This window comes from Phocoena sinus, chromosome 4 (assembly GCF_008692025.1).
Source record: "Phocoena sinus isolate mPhoSin1 chromosome 4, mPhoSin1.pri, whole genome shotgun sequence".
In the NCBI taxonomy this organism is placed as follows: domain Eukaryota; kingdom Metazoa; phylum Chordata; class Mammalia; order Artiodactyla; family Phocoenidae; genus Phocoena; species Phocoena sinus.
In genome coordinates, this window is record NC_045766.1 from 142,850,211 (window position 1) to 142,875,325 (window position 25,115).

A 25,115-nucleotide genomic window follows, 5' to 3' on the forward strand; every position below is an offset into this window, starting at 1 on the left:
TGGCGGCTTGAACATAGCCTGAAGGGGTTAGTGCACCACGACTAGCCGGGAGGGAGTTCGGGGAAAAGCCTGCACCGGCCGAAGAGGCAAGAGACTTTTTCTTCCCTCTTTGTTTCCTGGTGCGCGAGGAGAGGGGTTTAAGAGCGCTGCTTAAAGGAACTCCAGAGACGGGCGCGAGCCGCGGCTAAAAGCGCGAACCCCAGAGACGGGCGCGAGCCGCGGCTGAGGGCGCGAGCCCCCGAGACGGGCGGGAGACGCTGGGGCTGCTGCTGCCGCCACCACGGGGGCTGTGTGCGAGCACAGGTCACTCTCCACACCCCTCTTCCGCGGAGCCTGTGCAGCCCGCCACTGCCAGGTTCCCGGGATCCAGGGACAACTTCCCCGGGAGTACGCACGGCGGGTCTCAGGCTGGTGCAACATCACGCCGGCCTCTGCCGCAACGTCACGCTGCCTCTGCCGCCGCAGGCCCGCCCCGCACGCAGTGCCCCTCCTTCCCCCATCCCCCAACCCCCGGCCTGAGTGAGCCGGAGGCCCCGAATCAGCGGCTCCTTTAACCCCGTCCTGTCTGAGCGAAAAAACAGACGCCCTCCAGCGATCTGCGCGCAGGGGCAGGGCCGGGTACAAAGCTGAGCTCCTGTGAGCTGTGAGAGCAGGGAGGAGAGGGGGAGGTCTCTCCCGGCAGCCGCGGAGGCGGCGGATTGAAGCTCCACGATCAACTTGATGTGCCCTGCATTGTGGAATACCTGAATAGACAGGGAGTGATCCCAAATTGAAGAGGGGGAATTTAGGAGCGAGATCTGTGATTTTTTTCCCTTTTCCTCTTTTTGTGAATGTGTGCGTGTATGCTTCTGTGTGAGATCTTGTCTGTATACTCTTGCTTCCACCATTTGTCCTAGGGCTCTATCCGTCCATGGTTTTTTTTTTTTTTTTTTTTTTTTAAATTTTTTTTTTAATAATTAATTTTAATTGTAATAACTTTATTGAACTTTACCTTCGTTCTTTCTTTCTTTCTTTCCTTCCCTCCTTCCCTCCTTTAGACAGCGAATCACCCCAGGTTGAGGGGGTGGTCTCTGGGAGCAGGATTTATGATTTTTCCCCCTTTGCCCCTCTTTGTGAACGTGTATGTGTATGCTTCTGTGTAAGATTTTCTCTGTATAGCTTTGCTCCCAACAGTTGTCCTAGGGCTCTATCCGTCCATGGTTTTTTTTTAAAAAAATTTTTTTTCTTAATAATTAATTTTAATTGTAATAACGTTATTGTACTTTACCTTCGTTCTTTCTTTCTTTCTTTCCTTCCTTCCTTCCCTCCTTTAGACAACAAATCACCCCAAATTGAGGAGGTGGTCTCTGGGAGCAGGATTTATGATTTTTCCCCCTTTGCCTCTCTTTGTGAACGTGTATGTGTATGCTTCTGTGTAAGATTTTCTCTGTATAGCTTTGCTTCCAACATTTGTCCTAGGGCTCTATCCGTCCATGGTTTTTTTAAAAAAAAATTTTTTTTTTCTTAATAATTAATTTTAATTGTAATAACGTTATTGTACTTTACCTTCGTTCTTTCTTTCTTTCTTTCCTTCCTTCCTTCCCTCCTTTAGACAGCGAATCACCCCAGGTTGAGGAGGTGGTCTCTGGGAGCAGGATTTATGATTTTTCCCCCTTTGCCTCTCTTTGTGAACGTGTATGTGTATGCTTCTGTGTAAGATTTTCTCTGTATAGCTTTGCTTCCAACATTTGTCCTAGGGCTCTATCCGTCCATGGTTTTTTTTAAAAAAAAATTTTTTTTTCTTAATAATTAATTTTAATTGTAATAACTTTATTGTACTTTACCTTCGTTCTTTCTTTCCTTCCTTCCTTCCTTCCCTCCTTTAGACAGCGAATCATCCCAGGTTGAGGAGGTGGTCTCTGGGAGCAGGATTTAGGATTTTTCCCCCTTTGCCTCTCTTTGTGAACACGTATGTGTATGCTTCTGTGTAAGATTTTCTCTGTATAGCTTTGTTTCCAACATTTGTCCTAGGGTTCTATCTGTTCTTTTTTTTTTTTTTTTTCTTTCTTTCTAAATATTTTTTAGTACAATAACTATATTATACTTTATTTTATTTTTACTGTATCTTCTTTCTTTCTGTCTTTTTTCCTTCTTTCCCTCCTTCCTTCCTCCCTTCCTCCCTCCCTCCCTCTCTCCTTTCTTTCCTTCTTTGCTTCTTTCTTCCTTCCTTCCTTTCCTCCTTTCCTCCTTTCCTTCTTTCTTTCCTCAAACTTCTACTAATTCTCTCTACATTTTCTCCTTCTTTCCCTCCTTCCTTCCTTCCTTCTCCCCTCCCTCCCTTTCTTTCCTTCTTTGCTTCTTTCTTCCTTCCTTCCTTTCCTCCTTTCCTTCTTTCTTTCCTCATACTTCTACTAATTCTCTCTACATTTTCTCCTTCTTTCCCTCCTACCTTCCTTCCTTCCTCCCTCCCTCCCTCCTTTCTTTCCTTCTTTGCTTCTTTCTTCCTTCCTTCCTTTCCTCCTTTCCTTCTCTCTTTCCTCAAACTTCTACTAATTCTCTCTACATTTTCTCCTTCTTTCCCTCCTTCTTTCCTTCCTTCCTCCCTCCCTCCCTCCCTCCTTTCTTTCCTTCTTTGCTTCTTTCTTCCTTCCTTCCTTTCCTCCTTTCCCTCTTTCTTTCCTCATACTTCTACTAATTCTCTCTACATTTTCTCCTTCTTTCCCTCCTTCCTTCCTTCCTTCCTCCCTCCCTCCCTCCTTTCTTTCCTTCTTTGCTTCTTTCTTCCTTCCTTCCTTTCCTCCTTTCCTTCTTTCTTTCCTCATACTTCTAATAATTCTCTCTACTTTTCCTCCCTTTTATTCTGAGCCGTGTGGATGAAAGGCTCTTGGTGCTCCAGCCCAGGAGGCAGGGCTCTGCCTCTGAGGTAGGAGAGCCAACTTCAGGACACTGATCAACAAGAGACCTCCCAGCTCCACATAATATTAAACGGTGGAAATCTCCCACAGACCTCCATCTTAACACCAGCACCCAGCTTCACTCAACGACCAGCAAGCCACAGTGCTGGACAACCTATGCCAAACAACTAGCAAAACAGGAACACAACCCCACCCATTAGCAGAGAGGCTGCCTAAAATCATAACAAGGCCACAGACACCCCAAAACACACCACCAGACGTGAACCTGCCCACTAGAGAGACAAGATCCAGCCTCATCCAGCACAACACAGGCACTAGTCCCCTCCACCAGGAAGCCTACACAACCCGCTGAAACACCCTTAGCCACTGGAGACAGACATCAAAAACAACGGGAACTACGAACGTGCAGCCTGAAAAAGGAGACCCCAAACACAGTAAGATAAGCAAAATGAGAAGACAGAAAAACACACAGCAGATGAAGGAGCAAGATAAAAACCCACCAGACCTAACAAATGAAGAGGAAATAGGCAATCTACCTGAAAAAGAATTCAGAATAATGATAGTAAGGATGATCCGAAATCTTGGAAGTAGGATGGACAAAATGCAAGAAACAGTTAACAAGGACCTACAAGAACTAAAGATGAAACAAGCAACGATGAACAACGCAATAAATGAAATTAAAAGTACTCTAGATAGGATCAATAGCAGAATAACTGAGGCAGAAGAACGGATAAGTGACCTGGAAGATAAAGTAGTGGAAATAACTACTGCAGAGCAGAATAAAGAAAAAAGAATGAAAAGAACTGAGGACAGTCTCAGAGAGCTCTGGGACAACATTAAACGCACCAACATTCGAATTATAGGGGTTCCAGAAGAAGAAGAAAAAAAGAAAGGGACTGAGAAAATATTTGAAGAGATTATAGTTGAAAACTTCCCTAATATGGGAAAGGAAATAGTTAATCAAGTCCAGGAAGCACAGAGAGTCCCATACAGGATAAATACAAGGAGAAATACGCCAAGACACATATTAATCAAACTATCAAAAATTAAATACAAAGAAAGCATATTAAAAGCAGCAAGGGAAAAACAACAAATAACACACAAGGGAATCCCCATAAGGTTAACAGCTGATCTCTCAGCAGAAACCCTACAAGCCAGAAGGGAGTGGCAGGACATACTGAAAGTGATGAAGGAGAAAAACCTGCAACCAAGACTACTCTACCCAGCAAGGATCTCATTCAGATTTGATGGAGAAATTAAAATCTTTACAGACAAGCAAAAGCTGAGAGAGTTCAGCACCACCAAACCAGCTTTACAACAAATGCTAAAGGAACTTCTCTAGATAAGAAATGCAAAACAAGGAAACGACCTATAATAACGAACCCAAAACAATATAGAAAATGGGAATAGGAACATACATATCGATAATTACCTTAAATGTAAATGGACTAAATGCTCCCACCAAAAGACACAGATTGGCTGAATGGATACAAAAACAAGACCCTTATATATGCTGTCTACAAGAGACCCACCTCAGACCTAGAGACACATACAGACTGAAAGTAAGGGGATGGAAAAAGATATTCCATGCAAATGGAAACCAAAAGAAAGCTGGAGTAGCAATTCTCATATCAGACAAAATAGACTTTAAAATAAGGACTATTAAAAGGGATAAAGAAGGACACTACATAATGATCAAGGGATCGATCCAAGAAGAAGATATAACAATTGTAAATATTTATGCACCCAACATAGGAGCACCTCAATACGTAAGGCAAATACTAACAGCCATAAAAGGGGAAATTGACAGTAACACATTCATAGTAGGGGACTTTAACACCCCACTTTCACCCATGGACAGATCATCCAAAATGAAAATAAATAAGGAAACACAAGCTTTAAATGATACATTAAACAAGATGGACTTAATTGATATTTATAGGACACTCCATCCAAAAACAACAGAATACACATTTTTCTCAAGTGCTCATGGAACATTCTCCAGGATAGATCATATCTTGGGTCACAAATCAAGCCTTGGTAAATTTAAGAAAATTGAAATTGTATCAAGTATCTTTTCTGACCACAACGCCATGAGACTAGATATCAATTACAGGAAAAGATCTGTAAAATATACAAACACATGGAGGCTAAACAATACACTACTTAATAATGAAGTGATCACTGAAGAAATCAAAGAGGAAATAAAAAAATACCTAGAAACAAATGACAATGGAGACACAACGGCCCAAAACCTATGGGATGCAGCAAAAGCAGTTCTAAGGGGGAAGTTTATAGCAATACAAGCCCACCTTAAGAAGCAGGAAACATCTCGAATAAACAACCTAACCTTGCACCTCAAGCAATTAGAGAAAGAAGAACAAAAAAGCCCCAAAGCTAGCAGAAGGAAAGAAATCATAAAAATCAGATCAGAAATAAATGAAAAAGAAATGAAGGAAACGATAGCAAAGATCAATAAAACTAAAAGCTGGTTCTTTGAGAAGATAAACAAAATAGATAAACCACTAGCCAGACTCATCAAGAAAAAAAGGGAGAAGACTCAAATCAATAGAATTAGAAATGAGAAAGGAGAAATAACAACTGACACTGCAGAAATAAAAAAAATCATGAGAGATTACTACAAGCAACTCTATGCCAATAAAATGGACAATCTGGAAGAAATGGACAAATTCTTAGAAATGCACAACCTGCCAAGACTGAATCAGGAAGAAATAGAAAATATGAACAGACCAATCACAAGCACTGAAATTGAAACTGTGATTAAAAATCTTCCAACAAACAAAAGCCCAGGACCAGATGGCTTCACAGGTGAATTCTATCAAACGTTTAGAGAAGAGCTAACACCTATCCTTCTCGAACTCTTCCAAAATATAGCAGAGGGAGGAACACTCCCAAATTCCTTCTACGAGGCCACCATCACCTTGATACCAAAACCAGACAAGGATGTCACAAAGAAAGAAAACTACAGGCCAATATCACTGATGAACATAGATGCAAAAATCCTCAACAAAATACTAGCAAACAGAATCCAACAGCACATTAAAAGGATCATACACCATGATCAAGTGGGGTTTATTCCAGGAATGCAAGGATTCTTCAATATACGCAAATCTATCAATGTGATAAACCATATTAACAAATTGAAGGAGAAAAACCATATGATCATCTCAATAGATGCAGAGAAAGCTTTTGACAAAATTCAACACCCATTTATGATAAAAACCCTGCAGAAAGTAGGCATAGAGGGAACTTTCCTCAACATAATAAAGGCCATATATGACAAGCCCACAGCAAACATCATCCTCAATGGTGAAAAACTGAAGGCATTTCCACTAAGATCAGGAACAAGACAAGGTTGCCCACTCTCACCACTCTTATTCAACATAGTTTTGGAAGTTTTAGCCACAGCAATCAGAGAAGAAAAGGAAATAAAAGGAATCCACATCGGAAAAGAAGAAGTAAAGCTGTCACTGTTTGCAGATGACATGATACTATACATAGAGAATCCTAAAGATGCTACCAGAAAACTACTAGAGCTAATCAATGAATTTGGTAAAGTAGCAGGATACAAAATTAATGCACAGAAATCTCTGGCATTCCTATATACTAATGATGAAAAATCTGAAAGTGAAATCAAGAAAACACTCCCATTTACCATTGCAACAAAAAGAATAAAATATCTAGGAATAAACCTACCTAAGGATACGAAAGACCTGTATGCAGAAAATTATAAGACACTGATGAAAGAAATTAAAGATGATACAAATAGATGGAGAGATATACCATGTTCTTGGATGGGAAGAATCAACATTGTGAAAATGACTCTACTACCCAAAGCAATCTACAGATTCAATGCAATCCCTATCAAACTACCACTGGCATTTTTCACAGAACTAGAACAAAAAATTTCGCAATTTGTATGGAAACACAAAAGACCCCGAATAGCCAAAGCAATCTTGAGAACGAAAAAAGGAGCTGGAGGAATCAGGCTCCCTGACTTCAGACTATACTACAAAGCAACAGTAATCAAGACAGTATGGTACTGGCACAAAAACAGAAAGATAGATCAGTGGAACAGGATAGAAAGCCCAGAGATAAACCCACGCACATATGGACACCTTATCTTTGATAAAGGAGGCAGGAATGTACAGTGGAGAAAGGACAGCCTCTTCAATAAATGGTGCTGGGAAAACTGGACAGGTACATGTAAAAGTATGAGATTAGATCACTCCCTAACACCATACACAAAAATAAGCTCAAAATGGATTAAAGACCTAAATGTAAGGCCAGAAACTATCAAACTCTTAGAGGAAAACATAGGAAGAACACTCTATGACATAAATCACAGCAAGATCCTTTCTGACCCACCTCCTAGAGTAATGGAAATAAAAACAAAAATAAACAAATGGGACCTAATGAAACTTCAAAGCTTTTGCACAGCAAAGGAAACCATAATCAAGACCAAAAGACAACCCTCAGAATGGGAGAAAACATTTGCAAATGAAGCAACTGACAAAGGATTAATCTCCAAAATTTACAAGCAGCTCATGCAGCTCAATAACAAAAAAACAAACAACCCCATCCAAAAATGGGCAGAAGACCTAAACAGACATTTCTCCAAAGAAGATATACAGAATGCCAACAAACACATGAAAGAATGCTCAACATCATTAATCATTAGAGAAATGCAAATCAAAACTACAATGAGATATCATCTCACACCAGTCAGAATGGCCATCATCAAAAAATCTAGAAACAATAAATGCTGGAGAGGGTGTGGAGAAAAGGGGACACTCTTGCACTGCTGGTGGGAATGTGAATTGGTTCAGCCACTATGGAGAACAGTATGGAGGTTCCTTAAAAAACTACAAATAGAATTACCATATGACCCAGCAATCCCACTACTGGGCATATACCCTGAGAAAACCAAAATTCAAAAAGAGTCATGTACCAAAATGTTCATTGCAGCTCTATTTACAATAGCCCGGAGATGGAAAGAACCTAAGCGCCCATCATCGGACGAATGGATAAAGAAGATGTGGCACATATACACAATGGAATATTAACTCAGCCTTAAAGCGAAATGAAATTGAGATATTTGTAATGAGATGGATAGACCTAGAGTCTGTCATACAGAGCGAAGTAAGTCAGAAAGACAAAGACAAATACCGTATGCTAACACATATATATGGAATTTAAGGGGAAAAAATGTCATGAAGAACCTAGGGATAAGACAGGAATAGAGGCGCAGACCTACTGGAGAACGGACTTGAGGGTATGGGGAGGGGGAGGGGTGAGTTTTGACAGGGCGAGAGAGAGTCATGGACATATACACACTAACAAACGTAGTAAGGTAGATAGCTGGGGGGAAGCAGCCGCAAGGCACAGGGATATTAGCTCGGGGCTTTGGGACAGCCTGGAGGGTTGGGAGGGGGAGAGTGGGAGGGAGGGAGACGCAAGAGGGAAGACACATGGGAGCACATGTATATGTATAGCTGATTCACTCTGTTATAAAGCAGAAACTAACACACCATTGTAAAGCAATTATACCCCAATAAAGATGTTAAAAAAAAAAAAAAAAAAAAAAAAAAAAGACTCTGTATTCCTATCGTAAGGGTAGACATACAGATCGATGGAATAGAACTGAATTCAGAAATTAAACCCTCATACTTATGGTCAGTTTTTTGACAAGGCGCTAGGACCATTCAGTGGGGAAAGGATAATCTTTTTAACATGTGGTGCTGGGACAGCTGGGTATCCACAGGCAAAGTGAATTGGGAACTGTTTGTCACGGCGTACGCAACATTTAAATGCATCAAAGACCTAAATGTGAGAGCTAAAACTATAAAACTCCTAGAAGAAAATATAGGAGGACATCTTCATGACCTTGGATTAAGCAAAGTCTTCTTAGATATGACACCAAAATCACAAGGGGTGGAAGGAAAAATAGATAAATTGGACTTCACTGAATTTAAAACTTTTATGCTTCAAAGGGTACCATCAAGAAAGTGAAAATACAACCCAAAGAATGGGATACAATATGTGCAAATCATATATCTGATGAAAGACTTGTATCTAGAATGCATAAAGAACACTTAGAACTCGGTAATAAAAAGACAAGCTAGTTTAAAAGGGGGCAAAGGATCTGAAGAGACATTTTGCCAGAGAAGATAAATAAATGGCCAGTAAGCGCATGAAAAGGTGTTTAGCATCATTGGCCATCGGAAGTGTAATCAAAATCACAATGAGATACCACTTCAGACCCACTAAGATGGCTAGAATCAAAAAGACAGATAATAGTAAACCGGAACCCTCATGCACTGCTGGTGGGGATGTTAAAATGGTGCAACCACTTTGGAAAGCAGTCTGGCAATTCCTCAAAAGGTTAAGCATAGAGTCACCATATGACCCAGCAATTTCACTCCTCGGTGTATCCAAGAGAAATTAAAACATACGTTCACTGTACACACACACACACACGCACATACACCGTGGCCCCAGTGGTCGAGCTCAGTCTTATCTGGCAAGCCATGCTCTCCTTCTATGTGGAGGATGTGGAGGGTGTTTTCTTCCTTCCGAATCGATCTGCTGTTGTAGGAAGGGACTCTGGTTTTCACTGGTTAGAGGAAAAGTCGTTTAGAAATGTCAAAGCCGTTAAGGAGAGTTAAGCTGCCTTCATCGGCAGTTTTACGTTTCTTTATTCCTCGGTCCTGGATCATTCTTCAGGAAAGGATTTGATTTTCACCCTCCGTGATCTGAGGGTCTGGAGCCTTGAGATTAAACTGACTAGCCTTTGTTTTGTTTTAATCATTTGTCTTATTTTCCCTTGATAGCATTTTTGTGGAGCTATTTCGTGTCCTTGCTGCAGTGAGTTTAGGTGCAATTTCTGTCCATTGATTCGGTAATCGCTGTAATTCCATTTTTTTCTCCCAGCATCCAGAAAGCTACGAGAACGGCACGCACAGATTTCGGCTGCAGAAGCAAGCGCTAACCGAGGAGAGGAACAAACCTCTGGTGAGTTGCACGTGAGGCCACTTGGCAGGAAGGCAGAGTCCTGCCTCAGCGACATCTGTCACAGACATCCAGGGCCTTGTATTTCTGCAGTTTGCCTTTGTTAGTTTGTGAATCCAATTTGTAAGCGATTCATTCATCCGACAGCTGTCTGCAGCACTCAGGGTTGCAGCACCGGTGCCATGGACATCAGTCCCAGTGTCCTGTGGAACTCACATCCTGGGGTGGGACGAGTGCGAGGTAGAGAGAAAACTAGCAGCAGACAGAGCCACCCAGAGGACCGAGCAGGCACTAATTCAGGCCTGGTGTTGGGAGCTTCCCGAAGCTGGTGGCTTTGCGTGGAGCTGTCAAGGAGGTGAGGAGTGAGTCTGCACACACGTGGCCCAAAGGGGTTTCAGGTGGAGAGAGCGTAGGTGGTCTGGGAATAATAAGAGTGACCCGAAGGCAACATAGAAAGTCGACTTCCAGCCCTCCACCCCTTCACTGCCCCTCCGTTATACAGAAGGGGAAGTTGAGGCACGGAGATGCTCAGTTCCCTGCCTGGTCCCCTTCACAAGTGGGGAGGCCAGGATGCAGTCCAGGGCTCTTCCCCAGCGCTGGGCTCACCCTCCCCTCTCCTTTCAAGATGCAGTCAGCCTCCGTATCCACAGATGCGAACCCGCCCATACAAGGGCTGACTGTACTAGGCCATTGTGCGTGAGGGACTTGAGCATCTGCAGATTTTGGTCTCCGCGGGGGATCCCTGGGACCAACTCCCTACGGATCCCGGGTACCAAGGGATGACTGTCCTTCCAAGAAATTCCTCCCATTGCTTCTGCCTAGCTGACCACATGGAGCCGCAAGGGCATTTTAGGTTTGGTTTTAATTCTTGAAAGTATAAGATACTCTCTTTTCTTTTTAAGTCAGTTAGCTTAAAGGATAAATGTACTAAACAGGCTTCTTACTTTTTTTTCTTTAGTGCCCAAGGAAGTTATTTCTGGTGGTTGAAATAATGGAAGAGGGGAAAATGGTGTCTCATGCATCTTGGTTCTTAGATCTTAGTGAAATTCAACTGAAATGCTTTAAAATCTCTACTCACTTCTGAGTTTGCATCAGAAGCAGGCGTCTTAGATTGGGCTGCTGTAACAAAAATACCCTAGACTGGGTGGCTTAAACAGTAAACGTTTATTTCTCACATTTCAAACATTTGTTTCTGGAGGCTGGGAAGTCCCAGATCAAGGCACCAGCAGGTCTGACGTCTGGTGAGAGGCTTCTTCCTGGCTGGCAGGCAGCCACCTTCTCTGTGGATCCTCAGGTGAAACAGCAGGGAGAGAAGCAAGTTCTCTGCGGTCTCTTCCTATAAGGGTATTAATCCCATCATGCGGGCTCCACCCACATGGCCTCATTACCTCCCAAAGACCCCCACCTCCTAATACCATCATATTAGAGATGGGGGTTCAACATACAGATTTGGGGGGAACACAAATGTCAGTCCATAGCATCAGGTCTTAATCAATGTCCAAATGGCTATAATTCGTCTCCGCTTGTTACTGAAGACTTATTTTCCCTGAGGCAAGAGCCAGGCCCTGTGTTCTCACGTAGTTACTGACCAGTAAAGCTAGCTCTGTCTTCTGAGCATAACTTCCCTCTTCCTTTTTTCTGTTCCTTCTATTAAAGTCTATTTACTAACATGTCACCAAAGAGACAGTTACATATTTAGAGGCCCCCATAGGTCCTGTTTCAGGCCCGGCCACGCCACAGGCTGACTTTGATGTGGACATGACCGGGCAGGTGTTGGCCGCAGTGGACGGGTGTCCCCTTTCAACTGGCCCCTGCGTGCTAACCAGGCTTTATCTGGTCCCCAACCTTCCGTAGTGTGGAGAGCTCACGTGCTGGAGGTGGCTCCTGGGTCAGCAGGCGGGATGTCCCACACGTTTGGCAAGACACACTGGTGTCACCTTTCCCAGAGTGACCTGGCTCAGATCCACGGGCTCAGAGTGGAGCCTTAACCCAGGACCCTGATCACCACTGCTTTTCACCTGGGACTGCTTAATTCCCTTCTATGCCAGGCATGGTTCTTAGACTTCGTGGGGAAATACGTAAAGAAGGCGGTGGGCAAGGAAGAGAATGTGAACAAAGAGAAAGAGGCTCCGGGGTCTCTTGTCACACGGCGGACCTGCGTCCAGCCCTCGTGGGTGTTTATCATGTCATCTTGGGGATGTCGACCTCTGTCGTCTTTGTAGTCACATGTCCTCCATGTCATCCTTGGCTGCTCTGAGGGTCTTTCTTTATTTTTTTTCTTTTTAAATTCTTTCCATTTTGTGTTCTTATTTTTTATTTATTTTTGTTTATCTTTTTAAAAATTTTATTTTCATTGACATATAGTTGAATTACGACATCGTGTTAGTTCCTGCTGTACAGCAAAGTGACTCAGTTATACATACATATATATTCTTTTTCATTTTCTTTTCTATTATGGTTTATCACAGGATATTGACCAGAGTACCCTGTGCTCTACAGGAGGACCTTGTCGTTTATCCATTCTCTATATACCAGTTTCCACCTGCTAACCCCAACCTCCCAGTCCAACCCTCTCCCACCCCTCTGAGGGCCTTTCTGATTGGCTGTGGCTCAGCAGCCACTTCAAGACCGCTGAGTGGGTGTTTTGATGCTGAAGGTTTCTCCACCCAGCGTGCCAGTGCGACTCCACCTGAGGCCAGCACGCGGTGAGGCAGGGCTAAGCCGTCATTCGTGCAAACTCCCTGTGTGCATTTGCTCTCATCACACGGAGCCCTTTCACTCTGTGCATGTATAAACCTCAGAGGAGGGTCCCCAGCTGAATAAGCCCCCAGCCCACTGAGGGCTCCCCATCCCAGCAGATCCCCCGGGGGCTCCAGGCACACCGCTTCCCCGACCTGTCCTCCCAGCAGGTCTCTGTTGGCTCTGAGGAAGAGGCAGCCTTGCTCTCCTGATTTGCTTTGGAAAACCCGCCATGACCTCACGCATCCCACTGTCTCCTCCAGACACTGCAAAAGACTGGACTTGGGTGGCTGGGATGGCCCCCACCCCCCAGACTGTGCATAAAGGATGAGCAGGTATGGGCAGGAGGCCCATCCTCAACGAAGACAGAGCCTTCCCTGCCTGCCTGAGGGGCTGCTCGTGGCTTAGAGCAGAGGGGCTGGACCAAGGCTTTAAACCAGCCCAGTTTACAGAGCAAGGAGGGGCCAGGTGCTGACCCAGGGCTGTGACCTGGTGGGTTTCTGTGCTGGACCTGCAATTACTACTGTCCTGGCTGAGCAGTCTTTTCACTTTCTTTTTTCCCTTTATCTGGCTGTATTTCATGGTCTACCAGTCAGACCACGTAGTGTTAAAAAAGTCTGTCCTGTGGTTCTCAGCCTTGACTACACATCGGGCTCTCCTGGGGCCTGCCCCTGAGACTGCTGTATTCAGTCTGGGGTGCAGCCTGGGCACTGGGGTCTCCCAGAGCCCCCAGGAGATGCCAGGGTTGAGAACTACAGATTTCGTCTCCTACACTGGACAGCCGGCGTAATTCACGAGAGAAAACTTTATTTCCAAACGCAAATCATAATTCTCTGTTTTCATATACCTTTGCGGAATGGTCGTCAGGTGGATGTTCTGCACGTGGTTACCTGCGACCGTGTTCACCAAAGGCCGGTTCTCAATGCCTGGGTCATGGTGGGCGCCGGGCTTCTCGGTGATGCAGCCCTCGCTGCCCGAGAGCTGAGGTGCTGCGTGCTCGGTGCCCATAGCGCTGCAGTTGCTGTAACCTGCCAGCCCGTTTCCCAATTTCTGTCTTTCACCGGAAGAGAATTCTAGTATCAAGCGTGGGATACCGCAATGCATTGTCATTTTTTTTTAATTTAACTGCATTTTTTAATCTAACTCGTGTAGATTATAGTGATAAAACCTATTTGGTTTTGTGGTAAGTCCAATATACATAGAAACATTGCTTTTTCAATCCTTGACCTGTAGAGTGCCCTCATGAAGGACACTTTTAGATCATCCTTGCTCTGACTTGATAACCCCCCGGAGTTGAGGACCACAGTTCTTTGTTTTAATGAAGATAAACTTTTTTTCTTTTTGCGGTACACGGGCCTCTCACTGTTGCGGCCTCTCCCGTTGCGGAGCACAGGCTCTGGACGCGCAGGCTCAGCGGCCATGGCTCACGGGCCCAGCCGCTCCGCGGCATGTGGGATCTTCCCAGACCGGGGCACGAACCCGCGTCCCCTGCGTCGGCAGGCGGACTCTGAACCACTGCACCACCAGGGAAGCCCTAATGAAGATAAACTTTGTCCTTTAGGGATGTCTGGAATTAGAATTTATGTAATAGTGGGATTGGTTTATGAATTTTAAAATAATATTGTTTTTGATCGTGTATGTCCTTTGTGAACTCCTTAAAAAAATACAGGATCATGGAAAGAATTTATCGACATTTCATACAAATTACATGTAATTCTACCATTCAGTGATAATCATTGTCGGTTTAGAATTTAGCTTCTTTCTTCCTATAAATAGATCCTTTAGTTACCTACTTACATAGGTACATATTTAAACATTCTTTGAGATCATAATGAAAATGTGCTTTTTGAATGATGTCTTATTACTTAATGTATCGTAAGCACCTTCCTATGTCATCAAATCTCACAAACTTTTTTTTTTTTTTACAAGTGCAAGATATTTATATGGATGTACTTTAGCAATTTTTCTCAATGATGGTGTGACATTAATTTTATCATATAAGTATTTTTCTACTTCCCAAATTATTTTTCACAGAGTCCTAGAATTGTTGGGTCAAAGGATAGGGTTTTGTGTGTTTTTAGTTAGTATTTCCCCAAACCACGTGAATGTTAATGGTCATAAAGCAATGGCCACAGTGCGGGTGTTATCCAAGGCGTTCCCCAAGACCTTTAGTGGAGCAGCTTACCACACCTCAACCAAATAGACTACCTGGTGACACCTTTTCTCTTCTTTTCTTTTCTTTTATCTTTTCCACGGGATCTGTCTCCAGGACCCAGAGATGCAGTGCTTACTGCTGTCGGATGGAAAGCGCTCCGGCCACCAGAACCACGTGGTCATTCTCCCTACAGACGGTGGCGGCGGCGGCATCGCGGCCATCAGCTTCGTAGGGGCCTTGAAAATTCCTGTGAGTACACCTGTCCAGGAGAGTTTCAAAAGGGGGCATTTATGCTTACTATGAACAGAAACTGGCCTGTTGATAACCAAGCTTAAAAAGAGAAATCTGTGATTCTCTGGATCACGTAATCCATAAATTAGAAATCCATAGCATGAATCAGAAGTTGCAGACAGGTCAGCTCAGGAATGAATAAGGCTGCGGAGTTGTGTTAGCCTCTTAATAGTTATAAAATATATTATATATGTATATTATGTATACGAAATTCATGGGCTCCCTCAGCAGAGCATCTGGGGAGCCATGCAGAGGACTCTGAGGAGCTGTGTTCTGCTAACGGGGAGCCGTGGAGGGTGCTGAAGACAGAGCCAGGAACAGAGGCAGGATGCGAGGAGAGAGCACACCCCACCCTGCCCCTGGGGGCCGGCATGGACGACCCCATGGGCCACACTCAGAAACACCTGGGCTCCTGCCCTTGGGTCCTATTCAGGGGAACAGACATGGGTCTCATACAGCAAGATCGCTTCCCTCACGCTGGCCTCGGGGAAAACCAGCAGAGAGAACCAGAAGCTCCGTAGTGACCGTGTGGGAGCTGGAAACTAAACAGTACACCCAGAGCCTTAGAATCATGGCCCAGAAATGAAAGAACTGAGAACTTCGGCTTTCGAACAGAAACTTCTGCCAGCGCCCAGATGAAACTGGGCTGTGGAGGACCCTGTTGCCGTTCTCCTGCCAGAAGAGAATGTTGAAGGCCAGGCCTGGACATCTCTGTGGGCTGGCCAGAGGACATGCTGGTTCTAAATTAAAAAGTTACTTTTGAAATGTTGCTAATAACAACAAGTAACTTTTCTGTTGTACCTTATTGTGTAGCCACCTCAAATTTGCTAAAAAGTAAATAGAAGTGGGGTGGTGGAGAGAACAGGCTTCAGAGCCCTGGCCTGGCCTGACCTGGCCCTGCTGCAGATGAGCTGGGTGTGCCTGGCAAGGGTGTTAACCACTCTGGGCCTCCATTTCCTCACTGTAATATAGGCTCAGGACCTAAATTACTACTTAATGCTGTTCTGGGGATCAAATGAGATCATTAACTACACAGTAAGCACAGTGCCAGGCACATGGTAAGCATGCAGTGCCCCACCCACACACACCCTCACACCGGGTCTGACTGTGGAAGCATAACTTGCTTAATTTCGAGGGCACGGCCATGAATTGCATATTATGTGCTTTGCCTAGTTTCGAGGGATGTTCGTAACTATGTGGTATAACCTGGGAGGAGCAGGGGAGGGAGTCAGTACCTTAGTGCTACCCGAGTTCTCACTCAGATTTCCCAAGTGATATCTGGACTTACTGTCTCACAAAGGCCACCTCTTTGTAAACGCAGACATAAGATGGAACACAAACAAGCATTTCACAGTAGCCGTGAGACTGCAAAACTCAGTGTCCTCACTGAGATCTACGTCTCCCTTTTGGGTGTTAACCAAACTCCAGTTCTGCTGCTTGCCCTCGAAAATCAACACTCGAGAGGCAAGTGTTGGTTAGAACGGAAAGTCGCTTTAACCAGAAAAGCTGACAACCGGGGAGAAGGCGGACTCATGTCCCCAAAACCACCTCCAAAGATTCTGCTCGGCCATGAACGTTTTTAAAGAGAAAAGGAGAAGAAATCTCAGTTACTCATTGAGATAAGGGGTCAGAGTTGTCACCATCCCCCAGTGTGTGCAGGCTTGTTGACTTCTTGTGATCTTTCTTTAGATGCTATCTTGTTCACACAATTTGTTCACAGGCTTACGGACAGGGAAGCTAAGGAAGAGATCTGGTCATCCATTGATGTTAATTACTTATTCTTCATTTTTACTTCTTTGATCTAGGAAAGAACCAACAGGTGAGGCAAGGTATCGTGTAATCAAAAGATTTGACAGGTGTGCTTAGGCCAGAGACGCGTAGACCATGGGGGTGCCTGGTTTAAGGTTAGTTACAGTACAGCTCTGCTAAAGTGACGAGAGAAGGGGCATCTCCCGCAGAGAGCTCTTTCCTTCCAAAAGCTGCTGACAGATCCCCCTTGTCAGAACATCATCCCATTTCTATGGGTTCATGGGGGAAGGTCCATCTTCTATAACTTCTTCATGCTGATATAGGATGCCATATTCTCAGAGTGGGAGAAGTTGACTTGGGGCACCTCCTTGCTGACAATTTTAGCTGCCTGCTTATGTGCGTGGGCAGAACAAGCTACAGTTATTGGGTTGGCCGATAAGTTCGTTCAGGATTTTCCATGACACCTTACGGAAAGACCCAAATGAATTTTTTGGTCAACCCAACGTTTTGATGCCCACAAAGACAGAGATTATTATGTGCAACAGTGTTAATGCCGTTCTCTTGAGGCCAGTCCTCGGAACTGTGCTAACCGTAGATCCAGTACTGCTGAAGGTGAAGCAGCTTCGTCATGGCTGCCGTCTGCTCCTCACGCAGTCAGCTTTTTCCTCTGGTGGCAGTTACAGTATCTGTAAAACAACTCGGGAATGTGCGTCAGACACTGAAAGGTTCTGTGACTCTGTTATCCTGGTTACTAACGGCTCAAGCCTATTCCCTTGTGACTCAGGGAGGCCTGGGAGACTTCAGCTTCTCTACAAACAAGAGACAGAGGCATGGAGGGGCCTTTGTACTTGGACGGGGAGGGGGCGTTGCAGGGTTCTGGCACCCAGGGTTGCAGGGTGTTTCCCCACCACCCACTAGCTTGCCTAGTCCCAGGCAGGCGGAGGTAGCCTGTGTATCTTGCAGGATGGTAGGAATCGTTTGTGCTGTGTGTTTCCAGATCTCTGTCCTTTGCAGTGATCTCAGTTTTAGGGGGAAAAGAAGTAGCCAGTAAATACTCAGTAACTCGATGACCCTGCACGACATCTGTGCCCTTTGAGAACCCCTTTAATAGCTAAGTTTCAGAGAGATATGGTGTGAGAATTAAACCAGTAGTATTTTTATTGACTCTGATCTGATGTCAAGACGTTGAGTTTCAGCCTTAAAAGGTAAGAGTCCGTATCGGTCAGTTCTCCAGTTACCTCACGTCCTCCACAGCAGTACAGCATCCGTGCATCTGGAGGTGCTAAGACCAGACCCAGGATGTGGGCTGTTTTTATGGGAATGAAGTGCTGTGTAATTCTATTGCATATTTCAGCAGACCTGCCGAGTCCACTTTCGGGGTGAACCCCTGCTCTCTCTCTCTTTCAGGGCGTGATAGAGTTCTCTCTGTGTCTGCTGTTTGCCAAGTTGGTCAGCTATACTTTCCTCTTCTGGCTTCCACTGTACATCACAAATGTAGGTGAGTACCTGTTGCTAGCGTCACAGCTGGGAAGTTCTGTGCGGGGTGTGTGATCGGGACTCCCTTTTATCCGCTGGTGTCTACAGTCTTGGAAAGGAAAGGGATGCATGATGCTTTTGAATCAAACAACGTGATTAGTAGAAATGTACAGACAAAAGGAATTCAGACAGCAACGTTTCATTGCCATAATGATAACCTGTATGAGGTTTAAAGGGTTGACACGGTATATCCCGGCTGTGGCTACAAATTCCATGGGGTTCTTCCTATCTGGGGCAGCATACTTTTAATGTAGCTGCATCGGACTTTGGGTCACAGCAGCTGGTGAACAGAAGCAGAGGCCTGAGGGATCTGAGATAAGAAAAGCTGAGTAACTGGCCTGGAAATTGCTTCCTGGAGATGAGCTCTAATTCTGGGGAGCAGACATTTTGTCTCGCATTTCCAGTCCAGCAGGGACTGAAGCCAGAGATTCTGACAGAGCAGACTCGCCCCGCAGTGACGCCCACTCCCCGTCCCGTGCGCGACCACACGGGAAGATGGGCAGAGACCAGCAGCTCCTCCGGGGAGAGGTCCTGTGCAGGGGCCGCAGGCGCGGCTAAATGGGGACAGGGATGGTCAAGGAGGGCCCCACGCTCTGGGCCCCGGGGTCAGGGAGTGTGAGGACAAAGCGAAGAAACCAGGGTCCCCCGGAGGAGCAGGCTCTAGCGAACGTGAAAAGAGGAGACATTTGGGACATGGGGGCTCCAGAGTACAGACCAGTAACTCCTGGCAGTGTCGTAGGACCAGCAGAGGTGGATGTGAGCCCGAGGCCGGAGGGCTGAGCTTCTCGGGGATGGAGGTTGTGGAGGCGGCGAGGGGACCACCCTGTGTTAGCAGGGACCCCGTCAAGGCGGGGCTTCGGAGCTTCCTTCCCGGGCCAGCGACCTCCGCTCGTTACCGCAGGCAAGGTGCACACAGTGTAGACACGTGGGTGCCTGATAGGCCGGCCCTGCACCTTCCACCCCAGCGGTCTCCTGTGACTGCGAAGGGCTCACATCATGAGTTACCGGCGTTCACCGTCCGAGGGATTGTTTGAAAAGAGCAGAGTTCCCGGTATGTGCCGTTTGGGCCTCTAGGAAGGGCAGGACCTGAGTCACAGTCCGGAGGCTCCCAAACCTCCAGGCGCTGACCAGCCAGAATCCAGCTTGAAGCTCAGGCTTTGTGCTAAGTCCAGCGACGGACCCTGAGCTGAGCGTGAGGGTACCTCGGTCTCCTCCTCTGGAGGAGAAGGTTCCAGCCGCCCCCGGCCTGAAAGCTGGGGCTCCTGTGGTCCATGTCCAGGGCGCTCTTGCGGCCAGCCCCTTCCCCAGGTGGTGCCCCACAGGCCCTGCCTCGCCTTCGGGCCGTGTCTGACTTCACGGCTGCCCCGAGGGGGACCCAGAGCAAAGGCTGGGTGTTGCTTTGAAATGAGCCAGGGGACTCCTCCCCTTTCGGTGAAGAGTGTCCGGTTTCCATCCTTTCTGTGTGTCTGCGCACAGAGTGGACTCTTTCTTCCTTCTCCTCTGTAATTACTGCCTTGACACTAATCTGATAATGGATCTAGCTGCTACCTGGTTTAAATCATGCTTCTGAAACAAAAGAGTGTCGTGTGAGGCTCGCACGCCGCTGCGATGTGCTTGCGGTGACGTTCTGCTGTCACGTTGATAGATCGCCTCGACGTCAAGAAGGCCGGGGAGCTCTCCACCTTGTTTGATGTGGGCGGGATCTTCGGTGAGTTCATTTTTGTTCTACTTTGACTGACGCCTTCACCGCCGCGGCGCCGCGTGAACACCCGTGGCCCGCGCGCTCGTGGAGTGGACTTCCAACCGGGAGGCCCCCGGGCCGGGCCTCTGAGGGCAGGGCCCTCCCCATCCTGGGCCGTGAGCGGTGCTCCCTGGGGACCAGGGCACGCCTCATGTGGGCGACAGACGGGCGGTGTCAGGACCCTCACAGGCAAAGGGGCTTTGAGGCCCGCCTGAAAGCCGACCTCTAGACCTAGGTGCCCTCGGGTCACGGGTCAGCAGCGCTGACGCGGCTTCCTGCTCACAGGCTGTGGAAACGGGTCTAGAGAGGAGGTCGTTCTCTTCTTGCCGCTGCTGCAACGGGGGTCCTGCTTCCTCTGCACGGGGTCCTGCCCTGGCCACGCACGCCCCTCAGGACCCTCCCTCTCCCCTGCAGGTGGGATCCTGGCAGGTGTGATCTCCGATCGACTGGAGAAGAGGGCCTCCACCTGCGGCCTCATGCTCCTACTTGCAGCCCCGACGGTGAGACCAGCCCCCAACCTTGTCAGGGCACCTGCGCCTCTGGAAACAGCTCCTCTGTCTTCCCCGCAGCACACACGCCAGCTTCCCGGGCCCCCTCCTCTCAGGGCTCTGGTTTCTGGGAACGGCCATCACCTCAACCCCAATCAGTGCCCTGGTGTTCGGGACAGACAGCCTGGGAGGGGACACGGAGCTCAGGGGGAGCTGCCCCAAACCCAGGCGCCTCCCCTGGGAGCTCAGAGTGGGGCCACCCCGCTGGGCTCCCAGCTCGCAGGGTGCCTGGGGGCAGCTGGCCGAGCACTCTGGCTGCCTGTCTCTGGGCGGCGTGGCCTGCCTTCCTTTCTAGGGGTTTCCACTGGCTGGCTGCTGCCTGAGGATCACTTTTCAGAAATACACATTCCTGGGTAATCTCTCAGCTAGTCGTGGTAAACCTTCGTCTTTCTCTGGTTTTGACACCGTTCACAGCTCTACGTATTCTCTGCCATCAGCGAAATGGGTCTAGAAGCCACCATCGGTGAGTCTGTGAGGCCTTTCTTTACTTTCACACACATTTTTCTTTGTGCACACAGCCTTGTGAAATGAAACTTAAAAATCAACAAAGAAGCAGTTTGTGCAGTGTAGCTACAGTTGTCCCTGTGTCCCTCTTTGGGGGATGGGGGGGCAGATGGGAGGGGCCCACAGAGGCTTCCGCTCCCGGACCTGAGGCCTCAGGTTTAAGGGCCAGCGTGGGAGGGTGCAGGCCCCTGGGCTGGGGCGGTGAGAAGCTCTGGGTGCCCAGTGCAGGAGGCACTCAGAGAAGCCGCACGTGCCGCGGCAGGCAGCAGGCGGGGCTGCGGAGACCTGCAGCGCCAGCATCACAGCCCAGGGGCACCGTCCCCTCCTAGCTGCTCTGTCAGCCGCCATTCTGGGCACAGTTGCTATTTTTAACTTCCTGCATGGAGCGCTATCAAATTATGGCTCTGACACCGAGTAACTGCTTCTTCTGTTGTCACGTGACAGCAGTGGGGATTGGCAGGGATCCCGTTAAAAGTTATCCACAGGGCAGCTTCCTGATTCAAGGAGACCATGGAGTTTCCCGGGACCCCGCGGTCCAGAAGCTTCCGCACAGAGGAATGTGAACCAGGGGATGGTCTGGGAAAGTGAGCCCAGGGGACAGGTTATGAGCTCGGTGGTCCCGCCCATGCGGAGCTGGGCTGTGCAGCTGTGGGTACAGAGAGGAAGGCCTGTCTGCCGCAGACGAGGCTGTGGCTGGTGGTGGCATCCAGGCGCTCGCCCGCGTCACGTCTGTGGTCCCGTCTGTGCCCGGGTGCCAGGGCTCTCAGTTCCTCTTGGCTTTTGACAACACTACTGCCCATCATGTTTGAGCAGGCGGGGACCAGGTCCTCTGAACGGAGCTTGGATCTTTGGGAAGTGTGATTGGACTTAGAGACACCTCAGGGCACGTTTGAAGGAAGGTGTTTGTGACGTTTGCCCCAGCAGTGGCCACTCCCCGCACCGGCCCGCATCCCGACCCGTGTGTGATGCCGGGATGCCCACCTAGGAGTAGCTAAGACGGTAGAGGCTCTCCCGCAGGGCCCTGTCCTGCTGGCTGAACCCCCCCTCCCGGTTTCTGTTTCCCGCAGCCATGCTGCTCCTCAGCGGGGCCCTGGTCAGCGGGCCGTACGCACTGATCACGACCGCCGTCTCCGCCGACCTGGTGAGTGAGGGCAGCTCAGCGCAGAGCCGGGGCCAGATGCTGCCCGGGGCGGCCGCCCTGTCCATCGTGACGCAGTGGTCTCTGTTAGTAAAATGGTCTGTTTCTATAAGCACTCTTTTGCAGATGACCAGTAAGGATGCCAAGAGTCTTCTGAAGCAAATAAGGGGACATGGCAGTCCCGTCCCATAAACAAGTGGGCTGAGACGGTCTGAGGCCCGAGGTCCGAAGCCAGCAACTGGCTCGCTCCTCTGAGCTGCCCTGGCAGCCCCAGAGGCTGGTGGCCGTGTGCCCCAGAGCCCCCCCTCGGGGCCTCAGCAGAGTCCAGCCCACCCCGGGTGCCCCCTCTGTGCCCAGCCCCCTGCTGGTCTGGGGGACTTTAGGGACAAGCCCAGTGGGGTCCTAGCTCTGGGAGGACATACTCCAGGTAGTAGGCCAACATGGTAAAGAAATGGTTCCGGTACAGGGTGGTGAATGCCACGGAAGGGCCACCCAGGGCCTTGGAATCCACGGGGGCTCCTGACCAGTTCTCCCTGGAGGGGAGGCTTCTTACAGATAACATTTGACTGTCGACCTTAGGGGCCCTGAGAGAGCAGGGCTGTCTCATCCACCTGATAGGAAAGAGTCAATTTCGTGCAGTGGCCACGTGCGGACATCTGAAGGACACACTGCACTGAAATACAAAATCCCCTGTTAGAAGGTAGTTTCCATAAATAAACGGGAGAGAAGAGGCAGGTGTCCTGCACAGAAGGGTTTATGCAGGTCCTCTGCCCTGGGGGAGGGAGAACACCTCCCCTTTCCTAAGGGGCAGGCTGTGCACAGGGATGTCCTCCCACAGAGGGCAGCGTGGGGAGGGGGAAATAGAGTAACTTCTCAGGGGTGAAACCTGACAGCCCCACCTCCACCAGGGGTCACCATCAACACCAGCAGGGATGCGTCATGTTGATGCACGGATGCCGGGTAAGAGGTGATGAGCCCGGCCCTTCACCTCTGTGGTCCCCCTCCCAGAACCCACACCCCATCCAATCACAAGAAACAAGGAAAGTCCCAGAAATAAAGTCTGAGAAGCTGTCTCAGCCACGAGGAGCCCCAGGAGACACAAGGACTAAATGTTATTCAGTGTCCTGGGTGGGATCCTGGGACAGAGGGAGATTAAATTAGACACTAGGTAAAAGCCCAGGGGGTCTGAACACAGTGTAGATTTTCACGAGCACTGCATCGGCAGTGGGTCATTCATCAAGATGAACACAGCCGAAAGGTGTGAGGTGTTAACACAGGGGAAAATGGGAGCAGGGTTTGCCACAATCTGCTCTCTCTTTGCAAATTTTCCATGACTCTAAGACTATTCTAAAATTAAAAGCGTATTTAAAATCACGAGCAGTTCCCCAGAAGTGGTTTACAGACTTGTGGGCAGGGCGGCCGGGCGTCTCAGCCATCTGGTCCTGCATCCCCTCCCCCAGCCAGCTCCCGGGTGCCCTTGAACTTTCCTGCCAGCTCCAGTGGCCCCCTCTTCACTTCGGCGTCTCTCAAGTCCTTTCTGCATCAGACCCAGAACCCACCAGCCTCCAGCTCACTCTCCCGTTTAGAAACCACAGCAAGCCCATGTCTCTGCAGTCCCCACGCCTGCTCTCGCGTCCCCTTCTCTTAGGGCCGCGGGCGGTGCGTCTGCCTGGCCCTCGGCCCTCTCGTAGAGCCACCAGCCTGCCCTAACGCACTGTCTTCAGCGTCCCAGGCTCTTTTCTTCCAGGCAGAACCAGAAGTCCTGTCCTGACAGGGGAGCAGAGAGCAGAAGAGGAAGGAGGGGGTGCTTTTCTCTTCCTCGTCGCCACGAGGGCTCAGGCTCCTGTCTGTGTGAGCACAGAAAACTCGGGAAGGGTGGACACCGGCCCAGCGGCGTGTTTGCCCTCATGGAGTTAGAGGGCGGAGGAGGGACTTTTGCAGATTCCGGAAGGCGTGGATTCTGGGGGATTAACTCGTCGTGTGTGTGCTTTATTTTATACTGTAGGTGTTTGCGTACACACACAAGCACTTGTATTTTACAAGCTCTGGTTTATTTGTACAGTTTTAGGCTTCCAGGCACTATTTTTCCTGCTTTATTTTTTCCTTTTATTGTCCTCAGTTTGTGACTTTTTTCCACCCAAACCTGTACGTGTGCTTTTTGAAAACCAGAGGTCCTGTTGGTTTTTCATTTAGGACTTGTGCCCCCTCCGTTGGTTTCTTGGGTCCCGCCCTGTTACCCGTCCCCGGGCACTTGCCACTAACTAGACACTGCAGAGGCGTCTCACCCACGGCACAGAAAGCCCCAGGCAGACTCGTGGACGCAGGCGTTAGCACTGGCACAGCTTAGGGACCGGACGAACACCATTCATCTTTTCATTTTCCACGCTGGCCTGTACGGTGCCTCAGTGATTGTGCCGAGGAAAGATTTGCTTACTGGAGAGAATTCTAAGACCTTTTCCAAACTAGAATATACTTGGACAAGTATTTCTGATGAGTTCTTACTATTAAAAGCACTTGAAACTTGGCACCTTTTTCCAAGGTGAGATTGGGATGGATGGAACAGAACTTAAATTTTCGGATGGAAATACCCGTTTTGCTTTGCGAAGTGATTTGGGTGAATTGTCATAGAGGAGGTGTAGGTTTATTTCTGCCTCTGCTGTTGCTGGGACGTGTTTCACGTTTGTGTTTCCCTCTCTTCTAGGGGACTCATAAAAGTCTGAAGGGAAACTCCCACGCCCTGGCCACCGTGACCGCCATCATTGACGGAACTGGGTCTGTAGGTACGTGG

The 25,115-nt window shown here is 48.1% G+C and overlaps 1 protein-coding gene across 11 annotated transcripts in view; it reads left to right on the forward strand.

Annotated features, from left to right (window-relative positions):
• The window catches only part of SLC37A1 (solute carrier family 37 member 1), an 86,061-nt gene that overhangs the window by 50,146 nt on the left and 10,800 nt on the right, over positions 1–25,115 (forward strand). For 10 of the 11 annotated variants that reach the window (XM_032629767.1, XM_032629765.1, XM_032629772.1 and 7 more), the window contains 8 exons: positions 9,849–9,929; positions 14,935–15,069; positions 18,268–18,358; positions 20,042–20,104; positions 20,552–20,637; positions 21,100–21,148; positions 22,257–22,330; positions 25,029–25,107. In XM_032629767.1, the coding sequence (XP_032485658.1) occupies positions 9,849–9,929; positions 14,935–15,069; positions 18,268–18,358; positions 20,042–20,104; positions 20,552–20,637; positions 21,100–21,148; positions 22,257–22,330; positions 25,029–25,107 (658 nt within the window). Of the gene's footprint in view, positions 1–9,848; positions 9,930–14,934; positions 15,070–18,267; positions 18,359–20,041; positions 20,105–20,551; positions 20,638–21,099; positions 21,149–22,256; positions 22,331–24,074; positions 24,177–25,028; positions 25,108–25,115 lie in introns of all 11 variants that reach the window. The other variant, XR_004349591.1, reaches the window with a different exon arrangement.